Below are 23,069 nucleotides of genomic sequence, written 5' to 3' on the forward strand. Positions count from 1 at the left end.
CTTTTTTTTTCTTCTTTTGTTTTTTTTTTTTTTTTTTTTTTTTTTTTTTGTTTTTGTTTGTTTGTTTTTCCGGAGAAACTAATAAAGTTATGTTTACATAGCGCTGCAGTTCTCTCGCAGGTATGCTGTATGTGCTAACTGCATTTTCTTCCCATGTCAGCTGTGCACAGCATCACACAGAGGCAGTCTACATAGTATTGATTGTAAACAATTGTTGAAAGAGCAAGATGGAGGAAAAAGAGAAGAAGAAGCATCGTGCAAAGCATAGCGGGCCAAAGGCAGAGAAGAAAAAGAAACGTTATCTCAATGACCTAGGAATTGGGGACGAGGAGAATGCACGTAAGAGAAACCCCAAAGCCTTTACAGTCCAGTCTGCTGTGCGGATGGCCAGAACTTTCCATAGGTAAGAAGTGGGAGTTGGTTGTAGAGCATTTGGGTCACAACAACCCCGTGCAGCGCTGCAGGCTTGGGGAAGAGTGGCTGGAAAGCTGCCTGATGGAGCTGGGGGTGTTGGTCCACAGCTGACTGAATATGAGCCAGCAGTGTGGCCAAGAAGGGCAACAGCATCTTGGCTTGTATCAGGAATAGTATGTCCAGCAGGAGTAGGGAAGTGATTGCCCCCCTGTACTCAGCACTGGTGAGGCCGTATCTTGAATACTGTGTTCAGTTTTGGGCCCCTCACTACAAGAAAGAGATTGAGATTCTGGAGTGTGTCCAGAAAAGGGCAACAAGGCTGGTGAAGGGAATAGAGCACAAGTCTTTTGAGGAGCGGCTGAGGGAACTGGGGTTGTTTAGCCTGGAGAAAAGGAGGCTCAGGGGAAACCTTATCGCTCTCTACAACTACCTGAAAGGAGGTTGTAGTGAGGTGGGGGTCGATCTCTTCTCCCAAGTAACAAGTGATAGAACAAGAGGAAATGACCTTCAGTTACACATGGGGAAGTTTAGATTGGATATTAGGAAAAATTTCTTCACCAAAAAGGTTATCAAGCATTGGAACAGGCTGCCCAGGGAAGTAGTGGAATCACCATCCTTGGAGGTATTTAAAAGATGAGTAGACGTGCTGCTTAGAGACATGGTTTGGTGGTTTTGGCAGTGTTAGGTTAATGGTTGGACTAGATGATCTTAAAGCTCCCTTCCAACCTAGACAATTCTATGATTCTATTCGATGATTCTTTGGAGGTCAGCGGGATGGATAGGTGTTGGCTGGGGTTTCTGTGTTACTTTCTGTGGAAATATACATAGTTTAATTTTCAGTAGTGTGCTCACATAGCTTTTGTCATCCACCAGGTCGTGCTGTAGTTTGTGTGTGTCAGAAGTGTGATGCTTTCTGCATCTGTGTTACGTGGTACAGCTGTGTTAGTCTTAATGAAAAAAAATTGTGCACAGCTCCTTAGAGCTGATTGGAGTTGCACATACGTATTGGTATCTGGGCTCTTGGCAAAGCTTTGTGTCCAAGCTTTGCAAATGCTGAAGACTTTCAAAGAATGAGTGTTACTGGTTTTTAAGTTCTTCCGCTTATTTATTGCAAATTTCTTCTCAGAACTCAGGATTTGAAGACTAAAAAACATCACATTCCTGTGGTTGACCGTACTCCTTTGGAGCCACCTCCTGTGGTGGTGGTTGTAGTTGGCCCTCCCAAGGTTGGGAAGAGCACTGTAATAAAATGTCTCATTAAGAACTTCACAAGGCAAAAACTGGTTGAAATCCGGGGTCCTGTTACAATTGTTTCAGGTAAGAACAAAGAAATGAGAAATAAAAGTGCTAATCCTTTTTTGTCCTGTGTTTAGAGCTAGGACTTGTTTGTGTTCTCGTAATTTTTGGTCATGTTGAAGAAATCATTTGGATGTGTTGTCAGGCATACTTATTAACAGTAAAAGACTAGTGAGATTTAGGCTTTTGGGGCACTTTTCCCTCTAAATTTGTTTTCCACCCTGCTTGGATCCTAATTCTGGTGTTTTTTTCCTTTCTGTGTTTTTTTCCCTAGTTTCTTCCATACCCCAAACTTTTCCCAAGTTTTCCTTTTCCACTGGGTTCTGTTTTCACTTTTTAACTGTTTTCCTCTGGCTTCATCCTAACCTCTACACGTGTTTCCCATTCTTTCAGTTTCCCTGTCCTTTAGTCCCTTCTCTGTGTCCCTTTCTTTCTTAAGCCAAGAATTAACTTGCCTAGCCATTTCCAGGTAATTTTCTCCACCTCACCCTCCAGTCAGTTCCTTTTTGTTTTTCTTAAGTTTTCAGTCCTGGTTTCCACTTGTTTTAGTCTGTTCCCTTCATCCTTTTCCCTGAATGTTACTGGGGAAATCACTGAGGTTCTAGGGGGAGCACAGCCCACAGCAGCTCAAGGAACCACTTTGTAGGGGAAATCTTGCTTGGATACAGACAACTGTATGTTTGGTGCGGGTACACTCTTCAGAGACTTTAACTAATAAATCTCCTTTTTGCAAGGCATAATTGACAAATACGGGAAAACCAAAATGGAAAGGAAAATTGATGTGTTAAATTGGATTTCCTAGTTGGTCTACTGGGACTCAAGGATTGAATTTTGCAATTGATAATCTGAAGGAAAAAAACCTTGATACCCATTGTCTATAGTTGTTTAAAGTTGTTATTCCTGTTATCTAAAGTTCAGTTAGCTAACTCGGGTTAGTCAAGCCAAGTTAACAGTAGGTATTTCTTGCTCATTTGGATGCATGTTAACAAATGTTTTGATATGTAAATCTACTCTTTTTTTAAAAGGCTAGAACAGAGCGTATTTTTCCTAATAATATCGAAAGAACAAAAATATGTGGTAAAATAAAATCCATTTGGGGCACCAAAGGTAAAGAATCGGAGATTTATTTTTTTCCTCACAAAGTAAAATACCCCCATTTTCTTGCTATTAGCATTGTTTTTGGAAAAGACTGAACGTTTGAAAACGTGTACTCGACCTGATAATTTTAAACTAAAAAGTTAAAATTTAGCAAAATAATAAACATTTGAAAACAGGCACTTCTACAGTGGTGCATGTTGGACGATCTATATGCTAGACAAGAATTTGAGTTCCAGATACTCCTTAGGAACTTAAGGAATTTGACCTGAAAAGAAAACAGTGGACTAATTAGTTTGCTCGCTGTGTTTCATTTTTTATTCTTAATTCTGTTTTCAGGTAAAAAACGCCGGCTAACTATTATTGAATGTGGATGTGACATTAACACAATGATTGACCTGGCTAAAGTTGCTGATTTGGTAAGTTAACAATGGCACATGATTTCTACTATGATCTATATTGAAAATACTACTTTTGACTGGACTGCACCAATGTCTGATTTCTCTAACCATTGCTATCGAAGGCAAAACTGTCTTTGGTTTTCAGAGAGGACAGGACTAAACTTGACAATAAACCTAATATTCTGGAACAATCCCTAGGATTTCCTGTATCCTGGGGGCAGAGGGGAAATACAGTGTGTGTGTGAAGGTGGGGAGGATGTGGAAGAAAGGAGATGGAACTGAACTTCATTGCTAATGCAACTGGTAAACTTTTAATGGAAGATCTTATAACAAGCCAAGGTGATAAAGTGACTTTTCATTAAGGGTTTTGGTCAAACCATGTAAAATCTGAAAATTATTTTTAGTCAAGAAGTTTTCAACTAATGTATAAAGTAGAAATATGTGTTAGTTTCGTAGCTAATTTTATTTGATGCACTCTAATGTCTACATCTTTGAAGATTGTTGTGCAGTAATACAATTTATTTCAGTGAACTGTAGTCACCATTCTAATTTTCTTCTAAGTTTTGGTTCAGTGGATTATGTGAACTGATCTTGGGGACACAACGCACAATCCGTTTGTCTATTTAAAATTTTACTTTACATGTGGATTTGGAGTATGTTATTCATAGCTGACTAGGATTTGGGATCCTTATCTAAGTATTAACTGTCTAAATACATGCGGGCACTAATCCAGATCTTCTACTTGCATGTTTTCTACTTGAGGAAGGGAGATGCGTTAAAAAATACAGAATTTTTCTGTTAGTAGATGTGACAGATGTTTGAGATTCTGCATGCACGTAGTGATGCTGAGAATTTTTTTGGTGTTTATTGTTAGGAGTCTGAAATTACATAATCACTTGCAGATCTCTGTCATCGGTTTCCACGTGTTCTAAGTTCTTAATTGCTGAGGCCCTAATACGATTTTGCTTCCGTTTTTGTGTGACTGTTGGGTGCTGTTTTCCTGTGTCAATGTGATTTAGTGATGCATAACAGTAATTGCAACATGTGGAGTAAGTTTATCGTATCTTACCAAAAGACTTGGCCTTAGAGGCATTAATGCATCCAAGACACAGATGTAAAAATTTTGTTGATTTTCTTAGACGTTCCTGCAAATACTGGAAGATACTCAATTTTGCATATTTTAAATTCACCAAGTGAACACCTGTTCAGACCTTATTACGATACTGTGTGTTATTGCTTTCATAGAGCAGCCTTATTCTTTGATAGTTTTCTTGGAGGTAAGCAAATCAAATCTATATAAAGGAGATTTGATTGACTGGAAGAAGAGATTTGACTTCCTAAGCCCCACTAACTTCTAAAGCAGCTAAGATCCATGCTTAATTAAAAAGCCAAAGTTTATTTTCAGGTTATAGGAAAATAAAGAACAAAACTTTTTTTTGCAAGATTTTGGTTCCCAAGAAACTTATGACTTTAAAGGTGTAGTCTTTGAAATTAGCTGATGTGGGCACCATGGTATTGTTATAGTGAAATGCTAATGTTATGTTTTCAGGTTCTAATGCTTATTGATGCCAGCTTTGGATTTGAGATGGAAACATTTGAATTCCTGAACATTTGCCAGGTACATGGCTTTCCCAAAATTATGGGAGTTCTTACCCACCTGGATACGTTCAAGAACAACAAACAATTAAAGAAGACTAAAAAGAAGTTAAAGCACAGATTCTGGACTGAAGTGTATCCGGTATGACATTCAACATTCATTTTTCCATATATTTTGCATTGTGGAAGCTAAATTAAAAGTGGGGCAATACTTAAGTGTTTTTTATGTTCTTACATCTTTTTAAATAATACTATAAGTGGACAGTGCTGATGTATCAGTTTGTCATCTTTCCTCTATTTGCTAGAATACTTGTGTAATTATTCTCTATCCCAGTGTGACTAGCTAGTGCACGTGTGATACCAGTAAAAAGGTCTGTTACAGAGGTGCTATGCAAGGAGGATCTGCTCGTAGGTCTGAGAGACAAATTAACCTTTGTACGAGGTTTTCTGCGTGGGAATTGTTTTCCCCTAGGATTTAGGGTGCAATTTTCATGTTGAAGTAAACTAGTTAGTTTGATCTTTTGGAACCATTTGTAACCTGCGATTTCCATTTATGACTTACAAATTAGAATTGCATTACCTTTATTTAGTTTTGTAGGTATTAAATTGATGTTTAATGTTTTTTTGTCTTTTTAAATGTGTTTAGGGTGCTAAGCTGTTTTATCTGTCTGGGATGGTTCACGGAGAATATCAAAAGCAGGAAATTCACAATTTGGGGCGTTTTATCTCAGTTATGAAATTCCGACCTCTTACTTGGCAAACGTCTCACCCGTATGTTCTTGCAGACAGGTGTGTGCTTTTCTCTCTGTTCTTCAGTCTCAGCACCGACAGCAGCACCTTGCTGTTTAAAAAACCCCACAATATTGGAGGCAGTCTTACCTGTGTGTGAGTGGGTATTTAGTGTTATCTAGATGGCTTTGGGGAAATGAAAGCATACTCTTCAGGTTTGTGCCAGTAACTTTAGCCATTCAGTTTTCACTTGCATCGGATCGTGTAGACAGGCCTTTGGTATATTGTAAATAGTTTTGAAACATAGGGGGGGAAAAAATCCTGCTTGCTGGTGATTATATTGAATTTCTGTGGAAAAGAAACAGCATTCCAACAATTTAATAACAGCTGGTGAATTAGTCCCCCGAGTTCCCTGGAACATCCCTTCTGCTCCATCTCCACATGTAGCATTTCATTCACAGTCTCTTTGGAACATGAAAGGAATCTTGATGGTGGCCATGCCTACCTGAGAAATTGCCTCACCTTTCATATTTTATTGCCAGAATGCTTACAGTTATGACTAAACTCCCACAAGAATCCAAGGAGCTTAGAGCAAGTCTCTTTCAAAGCTCTAATTCTTTGGAAAAAATTGTCAGAGAAATTTTCCCTCTAATGGCAAAATTGATTTGTACCTTTTTTTTTTTTTTTAAATGTTGGGTAGAATGGAAGAGTTGACAAATCCGGAAGATGTTCGAATCAATCCCAAATGTGACAGGAAGATATCACTTTATGGATACTTGAGAGGAGCACACCTGAAAAACAAAAGTCAGATTCACATGCCAGGTAATTTATCAGATTCTTAAAACTGTTTCTATACCGATCCATGAATAACAACATAGCTGTTGCTATTTTTTTGTGGAATAAACACACTTTAAACTTTACATTAAGAACATACTTTAAACTGTACATTGTAAAATAGATTTTTCACCTTTCTAAGTACATGTTATGCTTTTGGAAATTATTTTTTGTAATAAACATTTTTGGAAAAAATAAATACTTGTAAATAGTTTTGCTTTTAATTGTGCAGTTTTGTTGCAATATTGGCAGTGTCTGAAGTTTTTCAAAGGTGTTTCCCTTTAAACAGTGCTTGCAGTGCAAAACATACCAGCCCTAATAATGAAAAGTAAATTTGGCTTACATGAAATTTCTCATATTCATTGAATAAATTTAATATTTTAAGTGAACAATTTAAAAGCTTAGATTCAGAGATATTTTAATAATAAAGTTACAGACCTACTCAGAAAAGTGAGTTGCTAGTTTTCTCATGTAAAAACAAGCAAACAAACCCAAAGCATTGCAGTCTTCTGGTGAACTTACATATGCTCCTCTAAGTTCAGTGGTAATGTAGAAGAGTTGGATGCTCGATACAGAGCTTGCTATTGATGAATCACTGAATGCTACAGCGTTGTGTTTTGTTGGTTTTTTTTAATCTGTTCATGGTGAATTCTACAAATCACAGAATCAAAACTTTGTGAAAACCCTATTGCTTCCCTTATCTGTCACCCCAGGTGTAGGAGACTTTACTGTGAGTGATGTGAGTTTCCTACCAGACCCCTGTGCTCTACCTGAGCAGCAGAAGAAGCGTTCTTTAAATGAGAAAGAGAAGCTGGTCTATGCCCCTCTTTCAGGAGTTGGAGGCATTGTATACGATAAAGATGCTGTTTATATTGACCTTGGTGGAAGCCATGCTCATGAAAAAGAAGAGGTAAGGGAATGCTGTTGGTGATTTGAATTCTCTTGCAAAATGTAGTTTTTATCCTTAGAGTCAAAATGAGTGTTTAAAAACTAAGCTGCTTTAAAATAATCAATCCTTATATATCCATGGTGGGTACTTTCTTTCTGATCTATTGATTTCAGAGGAGGGATATTTTTATTATCTCTGTGTAAAATATTGTGCAAAACATTTGAAGGATCAGTTAATAATAAGTACTTAAAGATAGTTTCATAAACTTTCCAAACATTGACTTAAGATTTATAAAAACTCTTGGCACTGGGATATTATCACTCTTAGTGCAGGGCAGGGTGATTGTGGGAGAACACTTACAGGATTTGACTGGTGGTAAATGTTTGCGTATAAACAGATTGAATTCAGCTGTTTTCCCCTGTATTGTGTTAAATGTGAAATACGTTTGGGTCTATGACGACGTGTGCTTGCTGGTAACTTCCTGTAGTGGTTGCATGCTGTGAAGGAGGCCCTCTTTAATTTTTCTTGGATTAATATTGTATGCATTCTTGAAATGTGAAGAGGAGAAGGGAGACCTTGCTATTTCTGAGAAAACATTTGTTTAAAATGCTTTGGGATTTTTTTTTTTGCATATGCGTGTTTCTCTGTTTTGGGCATATTAATGACTCTGGTAGCTGTTCATTAGACATTTGTTTATGCATTTTAATTAAAAAGTGAAAAAACTTGGCTTTCCAGGAGGAAGTGAGACCAAATCACGAACTGGTTCAGAGCCTCATCTCCACACATTCAGCCATTGATGTTAAGATGGCGTCAAGCAAGGTCTCGCTCTTCATGAACTCTAGACCCTTAGGTTCAGAAGATGTAGGACAAGAGTAAGTTTTGAACGCTGAGTGGTGTTTGAGTGTGAATGAATCTCTAATTTCAGGTGCTAATTTACGAAAAACTCGCAATAGAGCACAGTTAGTAGAATGGCTTATTGCCTGATTCTTCCTCTTCTGAGACTACTGATATGCCACATGTGTATTTTGAAATAGGAATAACTGATATTAGAAAAGTTTTGCAAGCAGTGTAGTCCTGTCTTCCAGGAATTCCTCGCTGATGCAGCTGTAAATAACATATTTCTGTTTTTCTTCAGAGTTTTGGAGCACGACAGTCACAATCTTCAGTAAAATTAATTGTAAAATGTATTTTCATTCCATGGAAAATTAAGAAATTTCTTGGAATTATTTATGGCTATAACATAGGGTGTATATTTGAATTAAAAGGCATTCTGTACTTAAAGAACTCCATTGCCTTTTTAAGGTTCTCCTTAAAATTTTCTTGTACTTTGCCATCCTACCCCAAACGTGATCTTTGGGAAAACAGGTTTGTGATGCCAAAAGAAGAGAGACAGGTTGATTTGAAGACTGGAAGAGTACGTCGGAAGGCATTATTTGAAGAAGAGAAAGAAAATGATGATGCAGTAAGTGATGAGGAAGATGAACAAGAGGAAGGAGAAGCCATGTCCGAGGATGGAAGTGATGGCGATGATGAAGATGATGCTGAGGAAGAAAGTGACAGAGAGCTATTAGGGGAAGAGGTGGAGGTTGGGAGAGCCAAACGTCTGAAAACAGAGGTGGCTGAAGAAGAAGCTGTGAATGAGCTGCCAGCATTTGCAGACAGTGATGACGATCTTGAGATGAGTTCTGAAGGAGAAGATGAAAAAACTGCCCCTGAAGAGAATGAGATGGAGGAAGATGAGGAGGAGGAGGAGGATGAGGAGGATGAGCAAAGGACTTATGAAGATGAAAGCTCAGGTAGTGAATTTGAGGCTGCAAGCAAAAGAGTAGCTGAATCTAAGCAGTATGAAATTAATAGTGAAGATACAGAAATGAAACCACAAATCTCAGATCACAGACTGAAAAGAAAAGCAGTGTTCACTACAGATTCAGGAAACTGCACAGCAGAAGAGGCATCAGAGTCTGAGGTTGAAAACTCTTCCCTCGATGAGGGCGATGATGAAGAAGGATCACGGGATGAATTAAAAGTTGAGTCAAATAAAAAGGGATTTCAGCAGAGTCAAGCAAAGAAAGCTGATAGTATTAGCCAGACTAAACTTAAAGCTATAGAAGATGAGGATGATGATGTGGAGAATCTACTGAAAGAGGAAGAAGAATATGAAGAAAAAATAGATTTTTCTGCTGATACAACAGGTAGGCTATAAATGTTAAAAAAATTTACTGCTTATTTTTAATCGGGTTCATTTTAAAGGATATTATGATTAATAAATACTGTATAATGTTGCCCCTCCGTAAATATATATATAGTTGTTAAGTGGCAAACTTCAAATTAGGAAACCTAGGAGTATCTGCTATGAAGCCTTTGATTTGCAGTGTAGTATGCAGATCCTGTGTTTCCTTCCTCTAAAGTGGAGGTGATTCATTTTATAAAATTCATTGATAGTGCATACCTTTCTCTTTAACTTTTATCCTTTATGGCTATGTGTGTAAAAAAAAAAAAAAAAAAATCTCTATTACGTTTAGAAAGAAAGAATAAATCATTCTTGGGGGAACATTACTAAAATGTATTCACTACTCACTAAGCACTGGAACAGCTTGCCAGAGAAGTTGTGAAATCTCTATCCTTGTATCCTTGGAGGTTTTCAAAAGCCGTCTGGACATGGTGCTGTGCAACCTGCTCTAAGTGACACTGCTTGAGCAGTGGGGCTGGGCAAGGTGACCTCCAGATGTCCCTTCCAACCTCAGCCGTTCTGGGAGTTTGTGAAGAAGACATGCATCATCATGAAAATAATCAAATCTGTTACTATTGCGAATAATCTGTTAAAAAATTTGTCCTACAATTAGGACTCATTAGGAGAAAAAAAAATCAGTGATATAATTTGTTTGCCACAATTTATGTTTCTGTGTGTATGTACAGAGTATGAAAAGAAGAAACTGTGGGTTGTGTATGCACTTCTTAAGCCTGTTGTTGTCATGTCCTTATTTAAATTATTTGTGTAGCTCCTAATTCTTGTTCTTTTCCAGAGGTAGAATGTAATTTTTTTTCCTGTTCAGGTGCACTTAAGTGGAAAGAGGACCTTACACAGAAGGCAGCTCAGGCCTTTCTAAGACAGCAACGTTCAACCCCCAATCTTCGTAAACTCGTATATGGAACAGGTACAAATCTGTTTGGAAACTTGTACTATCTTATTATATGGTAGCTTGTTATCTGCTGCCAAGCTTGCAAGTCCGAATCTTTGAGCACTGTCTTTTGGTGAGAGGCTTGAGGAGAGTTATTTGACTCTTTTAATTGATGATACTCATTTTCACTAATAATTGTAATGAAGACAGTTTTTACTTTTCCAATACAAAGCATTTTGACCTCGTTTTCCAGACTATTCAGTTGTTACTTATGTTTTTTGGTACAACTGTTTCCCCCAAAATGTTTAAAGTTGGGTCATTTATGTAACTAATTATCTGGCAGATATTACACAAATCCATTGCAGTAATTGAGGTGTCATAAAGGGATGTTATTTGTTGGCTGTTTTCAGGAATTTCTGTCTCACAGTGACGGAGAGTGGAATATTCTCTTAGATGTGACTTAGTATTATAATGTCTGTAATAAGGGTGTTTGTCAAGGCAAAAAAAAGCTGTCTGGCTTAAAAGGAAGAGGAAATTGCTATTCATGTAATTTGTCCTGTTTAATTCACAACTTTTCCAGTAGTAGTCTGACTGTACAAACCTCATCATGCAGAACAATGAGAATTTGGCTTTTGTAAACCTTCCACAGTGCAGGAGCAGGAAGATTTGCTGGCAGATTTTCAAGTCTGGTATTCTTGATTTACAGACTAGCTTAATGTCCTTTCTGTTCACAGATCGGTTTGGGATTGTTTCTCCTTATGATATTGAATGAACATCCTGTGTTTACTTATTTGGCAATACTTTTTTCAGATTATTCCAGTTATGCAAATAGAACCAGATTTCAGGTTGTTTAAGGAAATTTGAACTATGTGAAATTTTTGAAATGAATGACATGTTTCCACATGGAACAACTGTACAACTGAAATTCTCTATGATCACAGTGTATAGGATCTCCCTGGTTGCTGCTCACCTGATTTTGTGCTTGTGAGGATGTTAATTTAACTTTTACACTGGGTCAGTGTACCTGTTCTTCAGTCTTTTATAGTTAAAGCTATTTTTAGTTTGCATCTTTTTTCCCCTCAAACGACTGCAGACATTGTGAAACATAAGGCAGAAGAGAGGTTGTTGATGAATATAATCCATATACTTTGGGGGAAATAATCGCAGCTTGTATGTTTCATTTAGCTGTCGAAGATGAGGACCGTGAGAGTGAGGATGCAGGTGATGAACTTGGAGGTTTGTTTCGTGTCAGCCGTCCAGACAAAGCATCCAAGCAGAAGGCTAATGCTCTTGACTGCTCCAAATTTCTGGTAGAAAAGCCACAAGATTGGGATTTAGAAGAGGTAATACCTTTGGATAATTGCTTCTGCATACCCTTATACTGGTTATGTCCTGGCTGTGTCTCATAAAGTACTACTGAGTTGTCGTTGAAACAGACCTATGGGAGCTACAGACAGAGTGCTGCTGCTTGCTGTCGTTAGACGTATTTACTAGCTAACAGACTCCATGGTCTGTTCTTACAGGAATGGAAAGTTAGAATAAGTTAACTTAATGCTTGGCTGCCTTCGCTGGATCAAAGTTTGCTATTTATTTACCAAAAAGTAAAAACCAGGGGAATCACAAATGAAAATATGATGTAGGGTAGAGACCTTGTTAGTGTAAAGACCTTTGGGAAGAGTTGAGTTGATTTCACATTTCCTGCTTTTGCTGAGGCATTGTGTAGTTTTGGTAATGATGTCTTGGTGTGAGAATATCAGGTTATCTCTGAGGTGGTATCTCTGACGGAAGAGTGGGGAACGTATTGCAGAATGTTTCTGTTGATGACAAGCTGTAACTGTACAAGGCGATGACACTATTATTTTGTAGGTTATGAGCAGTATTCGAGACTGCTTTGTTACTGGAAAGTGGGAAGATGATAAAGATGCAGCAAAGTTGTTGGAGGAAGATGGTATGTGTCAGACTTCTAAAAATGACTACTGTATACAGGATTTTTAAGAAAAGTATGACTTTGTAGTTACGTATGTAGAATGTTTTGCATTAGTGATATACTTGCAGTTTTTTTTCAAAGTATTATACAGATACTAATATAATTAAACATTGCTGTAAATTTCTGTACAAACAGTAGGCAAGTAGCACATTATGAAAAATTACTCTCTGAAAAACAGGCTATATAATTTAAATTAGGAAATGGAGTCCTTCGTCAACATGTGGCCATGCCAGCTTTTGAGTTATGTATCTGGGTTTAGCTATTCATCCTCTATGTATGGCTTATTCTTTTGGATAGTCTTGGCAGAAATAAGCAGAAATTCTTTTTTAGTGGGAAGACAAACTGGTCATTCACATTTGGCTGAAAAGTGAGATCTATCTTCAGATGTTTTGAAAGTGTCATTTTTGTTTGGGACTTTTTAATTAGCAAATACTTAGAAAATTTTAATAACGTGGCTGTATCTTATAGGCAAAATGATTGTGGCTTGATAGTCTTCTATAAGCATTTGTTTTTAACTTAAAAATTGTTTGCTATATTTAAACTTCTTACTAATTTTATTTTTTTAATTAAAAATAGGAGCTCAATTGCTCTGCTGGTGTCTTGTGTCGTTAAAGTGCTAACTAATGTGGTGTGTGGTCCTTTGGAAAGTTTTGAAATCATAAAGTTCAAGGTATCGAAAGGAAAAAGGAGCTGCCACTGGAGTTCAGCTGAGAGTTTTCAGCTGAAACTATAAAGAGGGCAGAACAGACCTATAAAACTGTTGATGGGAAGAAAAAAATATTTGGGCTGAAACTAATCTGCAAAGCAGTACTGAGAAATACACAATACTGAACATACCAGAAATCGTATGGAACAGTACAACAGAATGGTTAACTGCAGTATAACAGAATGGTTCACTGTCAGATATCTTGGGTGCTTATCGTTGTAGAAGAACTTTATGGAGATTTTGAAGATCTTGAAACCGGTGTTGTGCACAAAGGGAAGAGTGCTGCTGAAGGAGATGAGGTCTGACCTGTATTTTTATATTCTTTAACAACATACATGTATATGAGTTTCTGATCAAGTGACAGGTCTCCTATGTAATAAAGTGAGCTTTTGTGAATCAATAGGAAAGAGATCAATGCGAACAAGGAAGAAGAAAAGGCATATGTATTACAGACTTTGGAACCTATAAATATCTAGAATGGCATGGTTTTTAGTCTCAAACTGAATTGTTGTGTAAAGTTAATTATGTAGGAGAAGTCGCCTCACTTAACAGTAGGTGTCAGGCTTAATCAAGAGCTGGAGGTATGAGAGAAGTATTTTAAAACTGAATGTGATCATAACTGTTTGTACTGTGTCATTTCAGCTGATGCAGAAGATTCTAGAGCTCTGTTTAAACACAACAAATTGTGGAAACTGACAGCGTTTCCTATTGATTCCTCATATCTGCATAAAAGGTGCCGGTGGAAGCAATTTTATGCTGTGGCTTGGATATCTTCCAAGAACAGAACTGTAGTTGTCTATGACAATACAGATTTAAAAAAATCAATTTTTTTTTGACTGAGCAACTTGGTGGCTTTGCATTTCATTATAAAATTGAGGGTAATGGCATCATTTTGGCACTTTTCAAACAACCTGTGAACAAACTTCCTCCTCTCTGGCCTCTAGAGTGCCACCTTCCAGCACAGTATTACTCAATGCTATCAACAATTACTTTTTTTCCCTCTTTTATTATGTGTTCTTATTTTAGCTGTAGAATAACACATAGGTGAGTTGTAGGACCTGTTCCCTGACATTGAAATAAATGTTAAGTCACAAAGTTTTCTCAGTGAAAAGGGACGTGATTAGACCATGAAATGTTTTGGTCATTGCTGAAGTTACATCTTGTAGGAATAACTTACTGATTTCTGTCTAAAATGGAAATATTTTTAAAGTGTCTAATAATTTGCATTATGGCAAAGTATTACCTAATAATATATATTAAACCGTTAATTAGAATTGCTGTTTTCAATGAACCATTTTACATGTTTGATAACTTACTGTTGATTAGTCTGGAAGTGAAGAAGAGGAGGAAGATGGAAAAACACCCAAACTAGAACCTGAGGAGGAGGAAAAGAAAAAGGAGCGCATGGACAAGAAACGGAAACTGAAAGAAATGTTTGATGCAGAGTATGACGAAGGGGATACCACGTACTTTGATGACCTTAAAGAAGAAATGCATAAACAGGCACAGGTACAAGCTGTGAACTTGGCAATTTATCTGGCTATACGTTTTCAAAAATACCCCACAGAGTTTGTCCAAATGTTTTTTTCCTGGAGACACACATGACATTCAGGAGCTACTTCAGAAAGTACACACAAAGAAATACATGCTTACGATTTTTTTTACTGTTGAACTTTTTGATTCCATTAGCGGTAAAGAAAAACAAGCAAACAAGCCAAACAACTGAAAGTTTAATTTAAATTGGTTTGAGTAGTTAACCATATTCTAAATTACTGAATAAGTCAAGATGTGTCATCTAAGCTTCATCTACTTAAAAGTTTTAACGGTTAGCCATTTGGCCCTTAGTGGTGGAACTAGCATGACAGGTCTCAAAAAACCCTAAAACATGAGAGAGAAGGTTCCCCTCAAGGAAGAGAAGGAGGGGAAAAAAAAACCCAAAACTGCATCCTTTTATGTGTAGGAAGGTGAAAATCTTTCTTATACTCATTTGTGTCAAATGTTTTCCTGGTATTACTCTCTTAGTGTGATTTTTTTTGTAATGCGATTAACGGTTAAATAAGTTCTGCGTGGTAGTCTTTTTCATTAAACTGTCAAGTTATTTTGAGGAAAACATAACTGATGATTCTGCATGTGCGGTAGGTACTTCAGGGTAAATGTATCCAGAATTGCAGGTGCTGATTTTGTTCCAGGCCTTGGTTTTTTAGATAAAATTTTGTAAGCTTAAAAGAAGCTTCTTTGGCTGACCTGGAAGAACATTGCCTTACATCGCTAATAACTTCACTGTCTTCTCTTCTGACAAAATCTTGCCCTAAATAGTCATTAAATTAATCGTTACCTTCTTGCATTAGCCTCTGTCATAAGTGATCGTATGAGCTCTGGTATGCTGATTTACTTACTAAGAGCACTTAAAAGTGTAAAGAAGGACATTCTAGTAAAAGAATACAAGACAATTTACAACTGTTTCACTTGAGGTCTGTTACAGAAATACTTATCAGGAATACTCCCACTGCAGGATGGAAGGTCAGGGATCTCAAATTGGGGATGTATAGAGGCTTCTAGAAAAATAAACTTGGGCCAGATTTGTACCAATACTTTGAGAAATGAAATTAGTAATTAGTTTGCTTAAACATGGAGTCTTATAGGTAGCTGAGCATCAGGAGCTAGGTGGGGGGAGGCTTCTGTTATTCGCAAGGATATCTTGTTAATTATTTATACAATATCTATGTTTGTGTGGCACGGAAGAGCTTTAAAAGACCCTTTTGACGATATACAGTGTGAGGATGCATAGAAATATTTTTAAGCTGCTGAGTAAGCCCAGCCTCCTCATCAAGTGACATCTTAAAGATCAGGATGTTAACTTTAAAAGGCACTTGAGCTCCTAAATCAAAAGTGTACTTCTGACAGCTGTCTCTTTAAAAGCCAAAGTCACCATTATGAAAGGTACATCAGAAGTCAGTCAGTCATTTGCTTCTCTTGGGTACTGTCTTTCAAGTAGACTAACAGGCCCACTTGGGATTTCAAATTGGAAGGAATTCATGGTGGTGGCAGAGATCTTGCTCTGAATAGAAAGTCACAAAAATGATCAGATCTGTCCCGAAAGATTTATATAAATGTTAGCATGTTTTAAATAGAACTGGCACCTCATGAACAAGTTGATAATACTTGGATTTTGTAAAACGCACGGTGACTTTCTCTTTGTCACATAGCTTAATCGAGCAGAATTTGAAGATCAAGATGATGAGACCAGAGTGCAGTATGAGGGCTTCCGGCCTGGGATGTATGTTCGAATAGAGATTGAGAATGTCCCATGTGAATTTGTCCTGAATTTTGACCCTCATTACCCTGTTATCCTCGGTGGTTTAGGCAACAGTGAAGGAAATGTCGGATATGTACAGGTATGTAGCCAAAGCTCTGAGTGTTCTTTATATTGGTACAGGTGTGCTTCAGATTGTCCGGAGTTATTATTTATTTTCTGTTTATTAAAGATACAGTGAGTACAGAGAGAAACCTTCGTCTTTGGCTCTTGAATAGGGGATTTGCTTTTCACACAAATTAACTCTGCAATAGGAGACACTGGATTTCTACAGGCTTAATTGGATAACTGGAAGAAGTTATTGTTGTTTCATGTTCATCTGCAGAGATGTCTCAGTGTCTCAGAACTAAATTGCTAACATAAATTACACTCTGAGGTTCATGGTCTACGGACAAGTGGCCATAGAAAAGTTACTAGCACATACATATATTAATATAATACTTGCTCGTATGCATGCAAACATGACTTCAAAGTGAGTGAAATACTGATTAGCTTTATCTTTCCAGCCAGCCTAGTGTTAATGAAAACGTTCGAAGATATAAAGCTTACGGAATAAAAAATTCTAGTGTAGATGGAAGTTGCTTTCAATCATTCCTGAAAATTAAGGCTTGAATTTCAGAATTAACTTTATTATCCTGTAATAGCATTGTTCATCTTTTCTTCTAATTAGTTGCGCCTGAAGAAGCACCGATGGTATAAGAAGATACTTAAGACACGTGATCCTTTAATCCTCTCATTAGGGTGGAGGCGATTTCAGACTATCCCCATGTTCTACATTGAAGATCACAATGGGCGTCATAGGCTTCTGAAGTACACACCACAACATATGCACTGTGGAGCAACTTTTTGGGGTGAGGGTGTTCTGGAGTTACTAACCTGTATTGCTTAATCATTATGAAATTCTCAAGCCTTACAGGATGTATCAGGAAATACATTTTGGAATGAGAAGTCTTTAAAAAGTTTCATTCCCCATGGAATATAAAATAACACTGAATAGTATGGGAAAATAGGCACCTGTCTATTATTTGTGAATTATTTGAATGATTTCTGAATTATTTGAGCTTTCTGCTACGTTGTATTATATCAAAGAGGAACGTGATTTGTTGGCTGTGTGCGGAGAGACACTTGCACACACTATGGGTCCAGCCCTGCCAATGCTTCCATACACGAGTAACTTCTTGTTAACCATTCTTTTAACTTTTGTGGGGCTATACCTGTGAGTAATGGGTTGAATGCTTTAAACTTTTATTTGGTTTAATTCATTGAGAATATTTGGCACTTATTTCTAAGCTTTCTGACTTTAAATAAAGGATAGATGTTGTGTAGTGAAGCTTTTAATAATTTTTTTGATTTAATTTTCTTGTAGGCCCCATCACTCCTCAGGGTACGGGATTTTTGGCAGTTCAGTCTGTCAGTGGCACAACGGTAGGTTTGTTATCACAAAATGTTGATTACTGCTTTCCATGGGTCTTTGGATAAAATACATACATTTGGGGAAGAAGGATTACATATGGTGAAGCAGTGATGTAGAAGCTGAGGAAGTAGGTGGACTCAAGCTTTTGAAAGGTGTATTGCGATGAGATAGGAAACTGGATGAAGGCAATTTTTTTTTTATTTTTTAAACAATTTTCGTCTGCTACACTGAAAATGATAAATATTGCTTTATTATTTTCTGTGGAAGGATTTATACCCACTTGATTTTTCGGGTACTAAGTATTTAGATAATTCTTAAAACCTTTTTGTAGGATGAGATGCCAATGTTCGTGTTGAAAAAGTTTGCCCTCAGTGTGATTTCTCCATATCTTGTTACAATGTTTATGGGTATCTGAATTAATTTAAATGGTGTTAAAGCAGTATTTATCAAATATCATCTTTGTTGCATATATATTACCCAAAGGTAGATTTATGTTTACGTACATTGTGTAACGGAAGCTTTGCATGGCATTGTAATGAGCATAACAGTAATCAGAGTGGTGATTATTATCTCCTTCCTAAAATACGCCTTGTTTAAGTCCTATTGCACCAGCTATTTTCATCATGTGTCCCTAGCACAATATAGTGACTTAGAGCAGTGCACAAAGCACTTCTCCTTTGAGACTTTCTGTCCAAGTAAGATTCTGTTTCATAAAGAGAACACAGTGAGGTAGATAACAAGGACTGTTAGATTGCTTCCAAGGTAATTAGAATGGCAGTTCTGAAAATCTCATTAGTGAATAGTAGGAATATTATGTCAGCAGCACCTCAACTAGTCAGTACGAAGTCAACTTGCATTTGTCATGCTGCTGTACTCCTGTAAAGGTTATAAGTTCTGAACTCAGATTCTAATAAGCAGTGAAATTGTATCAGCGAAATGGTTTATTCACTGTTTGGTAAATATGCATTCAGCAGTGTCTTTCATCTCTGTGTATTTCAGCCTGATTTCCGGATTGCTGCGACAGGAGTTGTGCTCGATTTAGATAAATCCATAACTATTGTAAAGAAATTAAAGCTAACTGGTTTTCCATTCAAAATTTTTAAGAACACTTCTTTTATTAAGGTAGGTATGTAGGTATGTATACTGTAACATCACATGTACTGATGTTAGGAAGGAATGCAACCTGGGACTCCCATCTGTCTTTCTGGAGGCAGAAGTACCCTGTAATTGTTGCATAGTGTTGTGGATCTCAGTAGCTGCTTGGGGTTTTTTTTTTGAGTTCTCTTCAGTGCAGCCTCTAACGATACTGATCATTATCCAATGAATATGAATTATTCTTAACCAGACAAACATTCTGGAACAGTCTCCTGTCTCACATTCAATGTTTTTTCTTCCTCAAACCCACTGATGATTACCTTACCACAGTGGCAAGACACATCTGGAGAATGTTAACCTGTCCCTGGCATCATTCAGGCAGTTTGATCCCACTGAATTTCAGCTGTGGGATCACAGATGACTTCTGGCAGTGCTTAGGACTTCACAATTACAGTTACTAAAGTGTTTGGGGCAGGAATTGTTGCAGAAGTGAATTTTCATTCACTTCCCAGCTGTCCTTAGTTGGGCTTTCAGGCTCAGGAAGAGGTTAGGTTATTCTGCATTAGGGGCAGTAAGCAACTAAGCGCTGATTCCAATAGTGAAGCACTCAAGTATTTGCACTAAGCATGCACAGATTTTTTTCCTGACTTCCTTGTGATTTACGAACGGAGCACTAACCTTGGAGAACTTGTCTCACAGCTAGCAACTTAAGGCAGCTTACTTGCTTTTTAGGTATGCTGTGTTCCAGCAAATGGCTAAAAGAGAACTGGGACGATCCTCTTAAATATGTTTTATTTTAGAATTTTAGATGTATGTATTTAATGCTAAGAAGCCTTGCCTGTGGTATATGACTTTAAGTAGATTACTTTTAGTGGCTTACCTTAAAGTCAGCTCAGTAGGTTTTTGTTATGATCAGCACTCTTAGTATAAAGACAACGTTAATGTTCTTCCGATTTCTTTACACGTTATGCTTGTGGGAATTACTTACATTTTTGTGGCCTACATAGGTCACAGAGAGAGCCTTAGCATCTTGAATGATGGTGGATAATTCACGCTTTCAGGGAATGTTTAACTCTCAGTTGGAAGTGGCTAAATTTGAAGGTGCAGCAATTCGTACTGTGAGCGGTATTCGAGGACAGATCAAAAAGGCCCTCCGAGCTCCAGTAGGTGCTTTCAGAGCAACATTTGAAGACAAGTTGCTGATGAGTGGTAAGTTGCACTTCCCATGTAAGTTATCACTTAACTTTCATCCTGCTTCACAGACTGAAAAGCCATGTCTCAGTATCTCTGGAATCTGATAATTGAGATGTGAATTCAAAGAGCATGAAATATCTGTTGAGGTGCAGAATGAAATTTTTAAAAAGTGCATTTTATGTTTGGTTTCTTTCAGTTATCCTCAGAAGTCATATAGTATGCAGATGAAAAGGTTTGTCTTGGAGATCTATTTCTCTGAGTGTTTTAAAGTGTTTTACACAGCATGGTATACTTTTCTCCTTGAACATGAAGATTAATTGTATTTAGTAGTACAAGTGCTAGAATGACATTTTTTTTGACAAATCCGAAGAGTGGCATTATAACTTTTTTTTCTTAACCTTTGGGGGAAATTATGCAGGGGATAGGGTTAAGTGATCTCCTATGTTTGCTGAGTGTCGGTGCGATGTTGAGAACATGAGTTTATGCTTATTTGGGTTTATATGGCCTCTGTTTTCCTAAACTCAACGAAATGATGCATAGTGCGAAATAAGCTAGTTTTTTTATAAAAATAGGCACAGGAAAAGCAAATTGTTTTTGTCAGTAATAGTAGAGGCACAGATACATATATGAACTCCATTGCTAGTTCTTTAAATGAATATGAATAATGAATTGGGTGGTATTCATCCGGCTGCTCTTCAGGAATATATACTGTTTATGACATGAGGTTTTGCAGAATCCAAGTGTACAGATAGTTACATTGCTTTTGCCTAACATTGAAGAGGTTTGGTATATATGCCAAACACAATACTAGCATGTGGTCTAGATGTTAGTTATCTATTCTATTCAGGCAGTCTTTACTTAGACTGTGGATGTGATGAACTGTGTTGTTCAAGAGCCAAGTAACATTTCCTTTTCTTTCAGATATCGTCTTTGTGAGGACTTGGTATCCTGTTTCTATCCCAACGTTTTATAACCCGGTAACATCCTTGCTGAAGCCAGCAGGTGAGAAAGATAGTTGGAGTGGAATGAAGACAACAGGCCAACTGAGGCATGAGCGAGGCATCAAACTGAAACAAAACAAAGATTCTCTCTATAAGGTATATTTGATATGTCTTTTTATTTATTTATTTTTAAACCAGTGATCACAGTCAAATTTGCACTTTGCCTCAGACATGTGCAAACTGATAGCAGTGTAAATACATGTTCATACGTATGCATGTGAGACATGACACAAGGCACAGTCTTTCCTGGAATGAGATGGGAATAAAACAGTGCAAAGAAGATTGTTGTGGGTCAGTGAGATTTTATAAAGTAATCTGCAGGGTAGAAGTCCTCTCCAAAAGCTTACTGAGATTTCTATAATAGTAAAATTGGGGTGAATATACCACTCACAGTTTGATGCAAGGATGTCGGAGAATGTTTTGGGGGTTTTGTTGAGGAAGGGGTTGGTTTGGTTGTTTGGTTTTTTTTGGTTTGTGGCATTTGGTTTTTTTCCCCTGAAAGATGGAAATTAAAATAAAAGCTTTTTAAGATCATGAATCTTACATATGTTCTGTATCCATTCTTATAGCCTATTGTGAGGGAGAAAAGGCATTTCAATAAGCTCCACATTCCTAAAGCACTGCAGAAGGCACTGCCTTTTAAGAACAAGCCTAAGAATCTTGAGAAGAAAGGCAAGACTCCAAAAGACCAGTGGAGACCAGCTGTTATCAGGGAGCCTCATGAAAAGAAGGTAATTATCACTTACTCTGTAACAAGGACTCCTGAAGGGTGAATGTGTTGCTTAGACCATTTCTAACTATTGTTTTAGCACTTTTATCTACTGCTAGTGCTAAAGACATATATGATCCTAGTGAAAAAAAATATCGCCTGCAATTTGGTTTTTTTCCTGTTTGGCACACAGTATGTGCGTGGAACTGTCGCTGAGTGGATGTTGTCTATCTTTTTGAACTAGTAGGTCACCTGAAGCCTAAATATGACTTTTGTCTTTGTCACAGCACTTGCAGGGTATTTCAGTTGGTTCTAGTGCTCTCACATCATGGGTGATTTAAATTGGCAGCTGAGATCTTTTATTTGACTTGTCATTGCTATGCATTATTAACACAAACAGGTCAAAAATTGTGAATTTTAGAGTGCTTGCAAAGGCAAGAAGAGCCAAACTGCAGTAGTAGCAATCAGGCACAGCCTTTTAAATAGTATCTAACCAAAATCAGAGGTCACAAAAATCAAACCTTTGATTAAGTTCCTAACAAGATAAATAATTAAACCATTTTGGAAATTGGGTAACAGGTGCAGAAATAATTAGGAACTTGCCTTGAATCTCTGATTCATTATATGGTGCTCTGCTGAGGTTAAACTGTTTCTTGCTCACTGAAATTGAACTGTTTGTATATTGATTCTCTACTTTCTGTTTTAGATATCAGCCCTACTCAGTGCTTTGAGTACAGTGAATAATTACAAGATAAGGAAAGCCAAAGTAAAACATCGGGAACAGCTTAAAGAATATCTCAAAGTTAAGCAGAAGGAGGATGAACAGAAATTCAAGAGGCAAAAGGAGGCTAAGAAAAAGATCTATCGCATACTGGGACAAAGGGAGAAAAAGAGGCAGAAGTCAAGCTTGAAAGGATCTAGCAAGGGAGAGAAGAGTACGTAAAATTTCATCAGATTTCAGGCCAAATGAGGAAATAGGGTAGCTGTGCAATTTTCTATTGAAGAAACAAAAAAGCCTTGGACTACACCAGATGTGCTTTCAAGAGAAGAAAAAAGTGCAAATATGACCTTATTGACACTCTCGAATACATTTGGCGATGTATATAAATAAGATGTAGAAGTATGGATTGTGATTTTTCTACATGAGATTTGGAGGACTTTGTATTTCAGTATATTTCTATCTGTACTGCACATTCTGTCCAGCCAATAAAGTATTCTAATGTCAATTACAGAATATTGTTTGTTTCCAAGTGTTTTGTCTCAGTACTGGTGGATTT

At 37.3% G+C, this 23,069-nt stretch overlaps 1 protein-coding gene across 1 annotated transcript; it reads left to right on the plus strand.

Moving 5' to 3' along the window:
- Window positions 1-227: 227 nt before the first annotated feature.
- On the plus strand, window positions 228-23,023 carry BMS1 (BMS1 ribosome biogenesis factor). The gene is given in 22 exon segments (XM_009884560.1): window positions 228-403; window positions 1,541-1,731; window positions 3,145-3,224; window positions 4,756-4,944; window positions 5,449-5,591; window positions 6,232-6,353; window positions 7,079-7,257; window positions 7,969-8,126; window positions 8,620-9,446; window positions 10,308-10,409; window positions 11,559-11,716; window positions 12,240-12,321; window positions 13,289-13,365; window positions 14,393-14,575; window positions 16,273-16,461; window positions 17,050-17,230; window positions 17,746-17,804; window positions 18,793-18,915; window positions 19,950-20,097; window positions 21,004-21,179; window positions 21,653-21,814; window positions 22,499-23,023. Coding segments are annotated over 22 exon segments (3,942 nt in total). The 3' UTR covers window positions 22,736-23,023.
- Window positions 23,024-23,069: the final 46 nt, after the last annotated feature.

The sequence above is a fragment of the Charadrius vociferus genome, unplaced genomic scaffold, assembly GCF_000708025.1.
Source record: "Charadrius vociferus isolate BGI_N301 unplaced genomic scaffold, ASM70802v2 scaffold655, whole genome shotgun sequence".
Lineage (NCBI taxonomy): Eukaryota > Metazoa > Chordata > Aves > Charadriiformes > Charadriidae > Charadrius > Charadrius vociferus.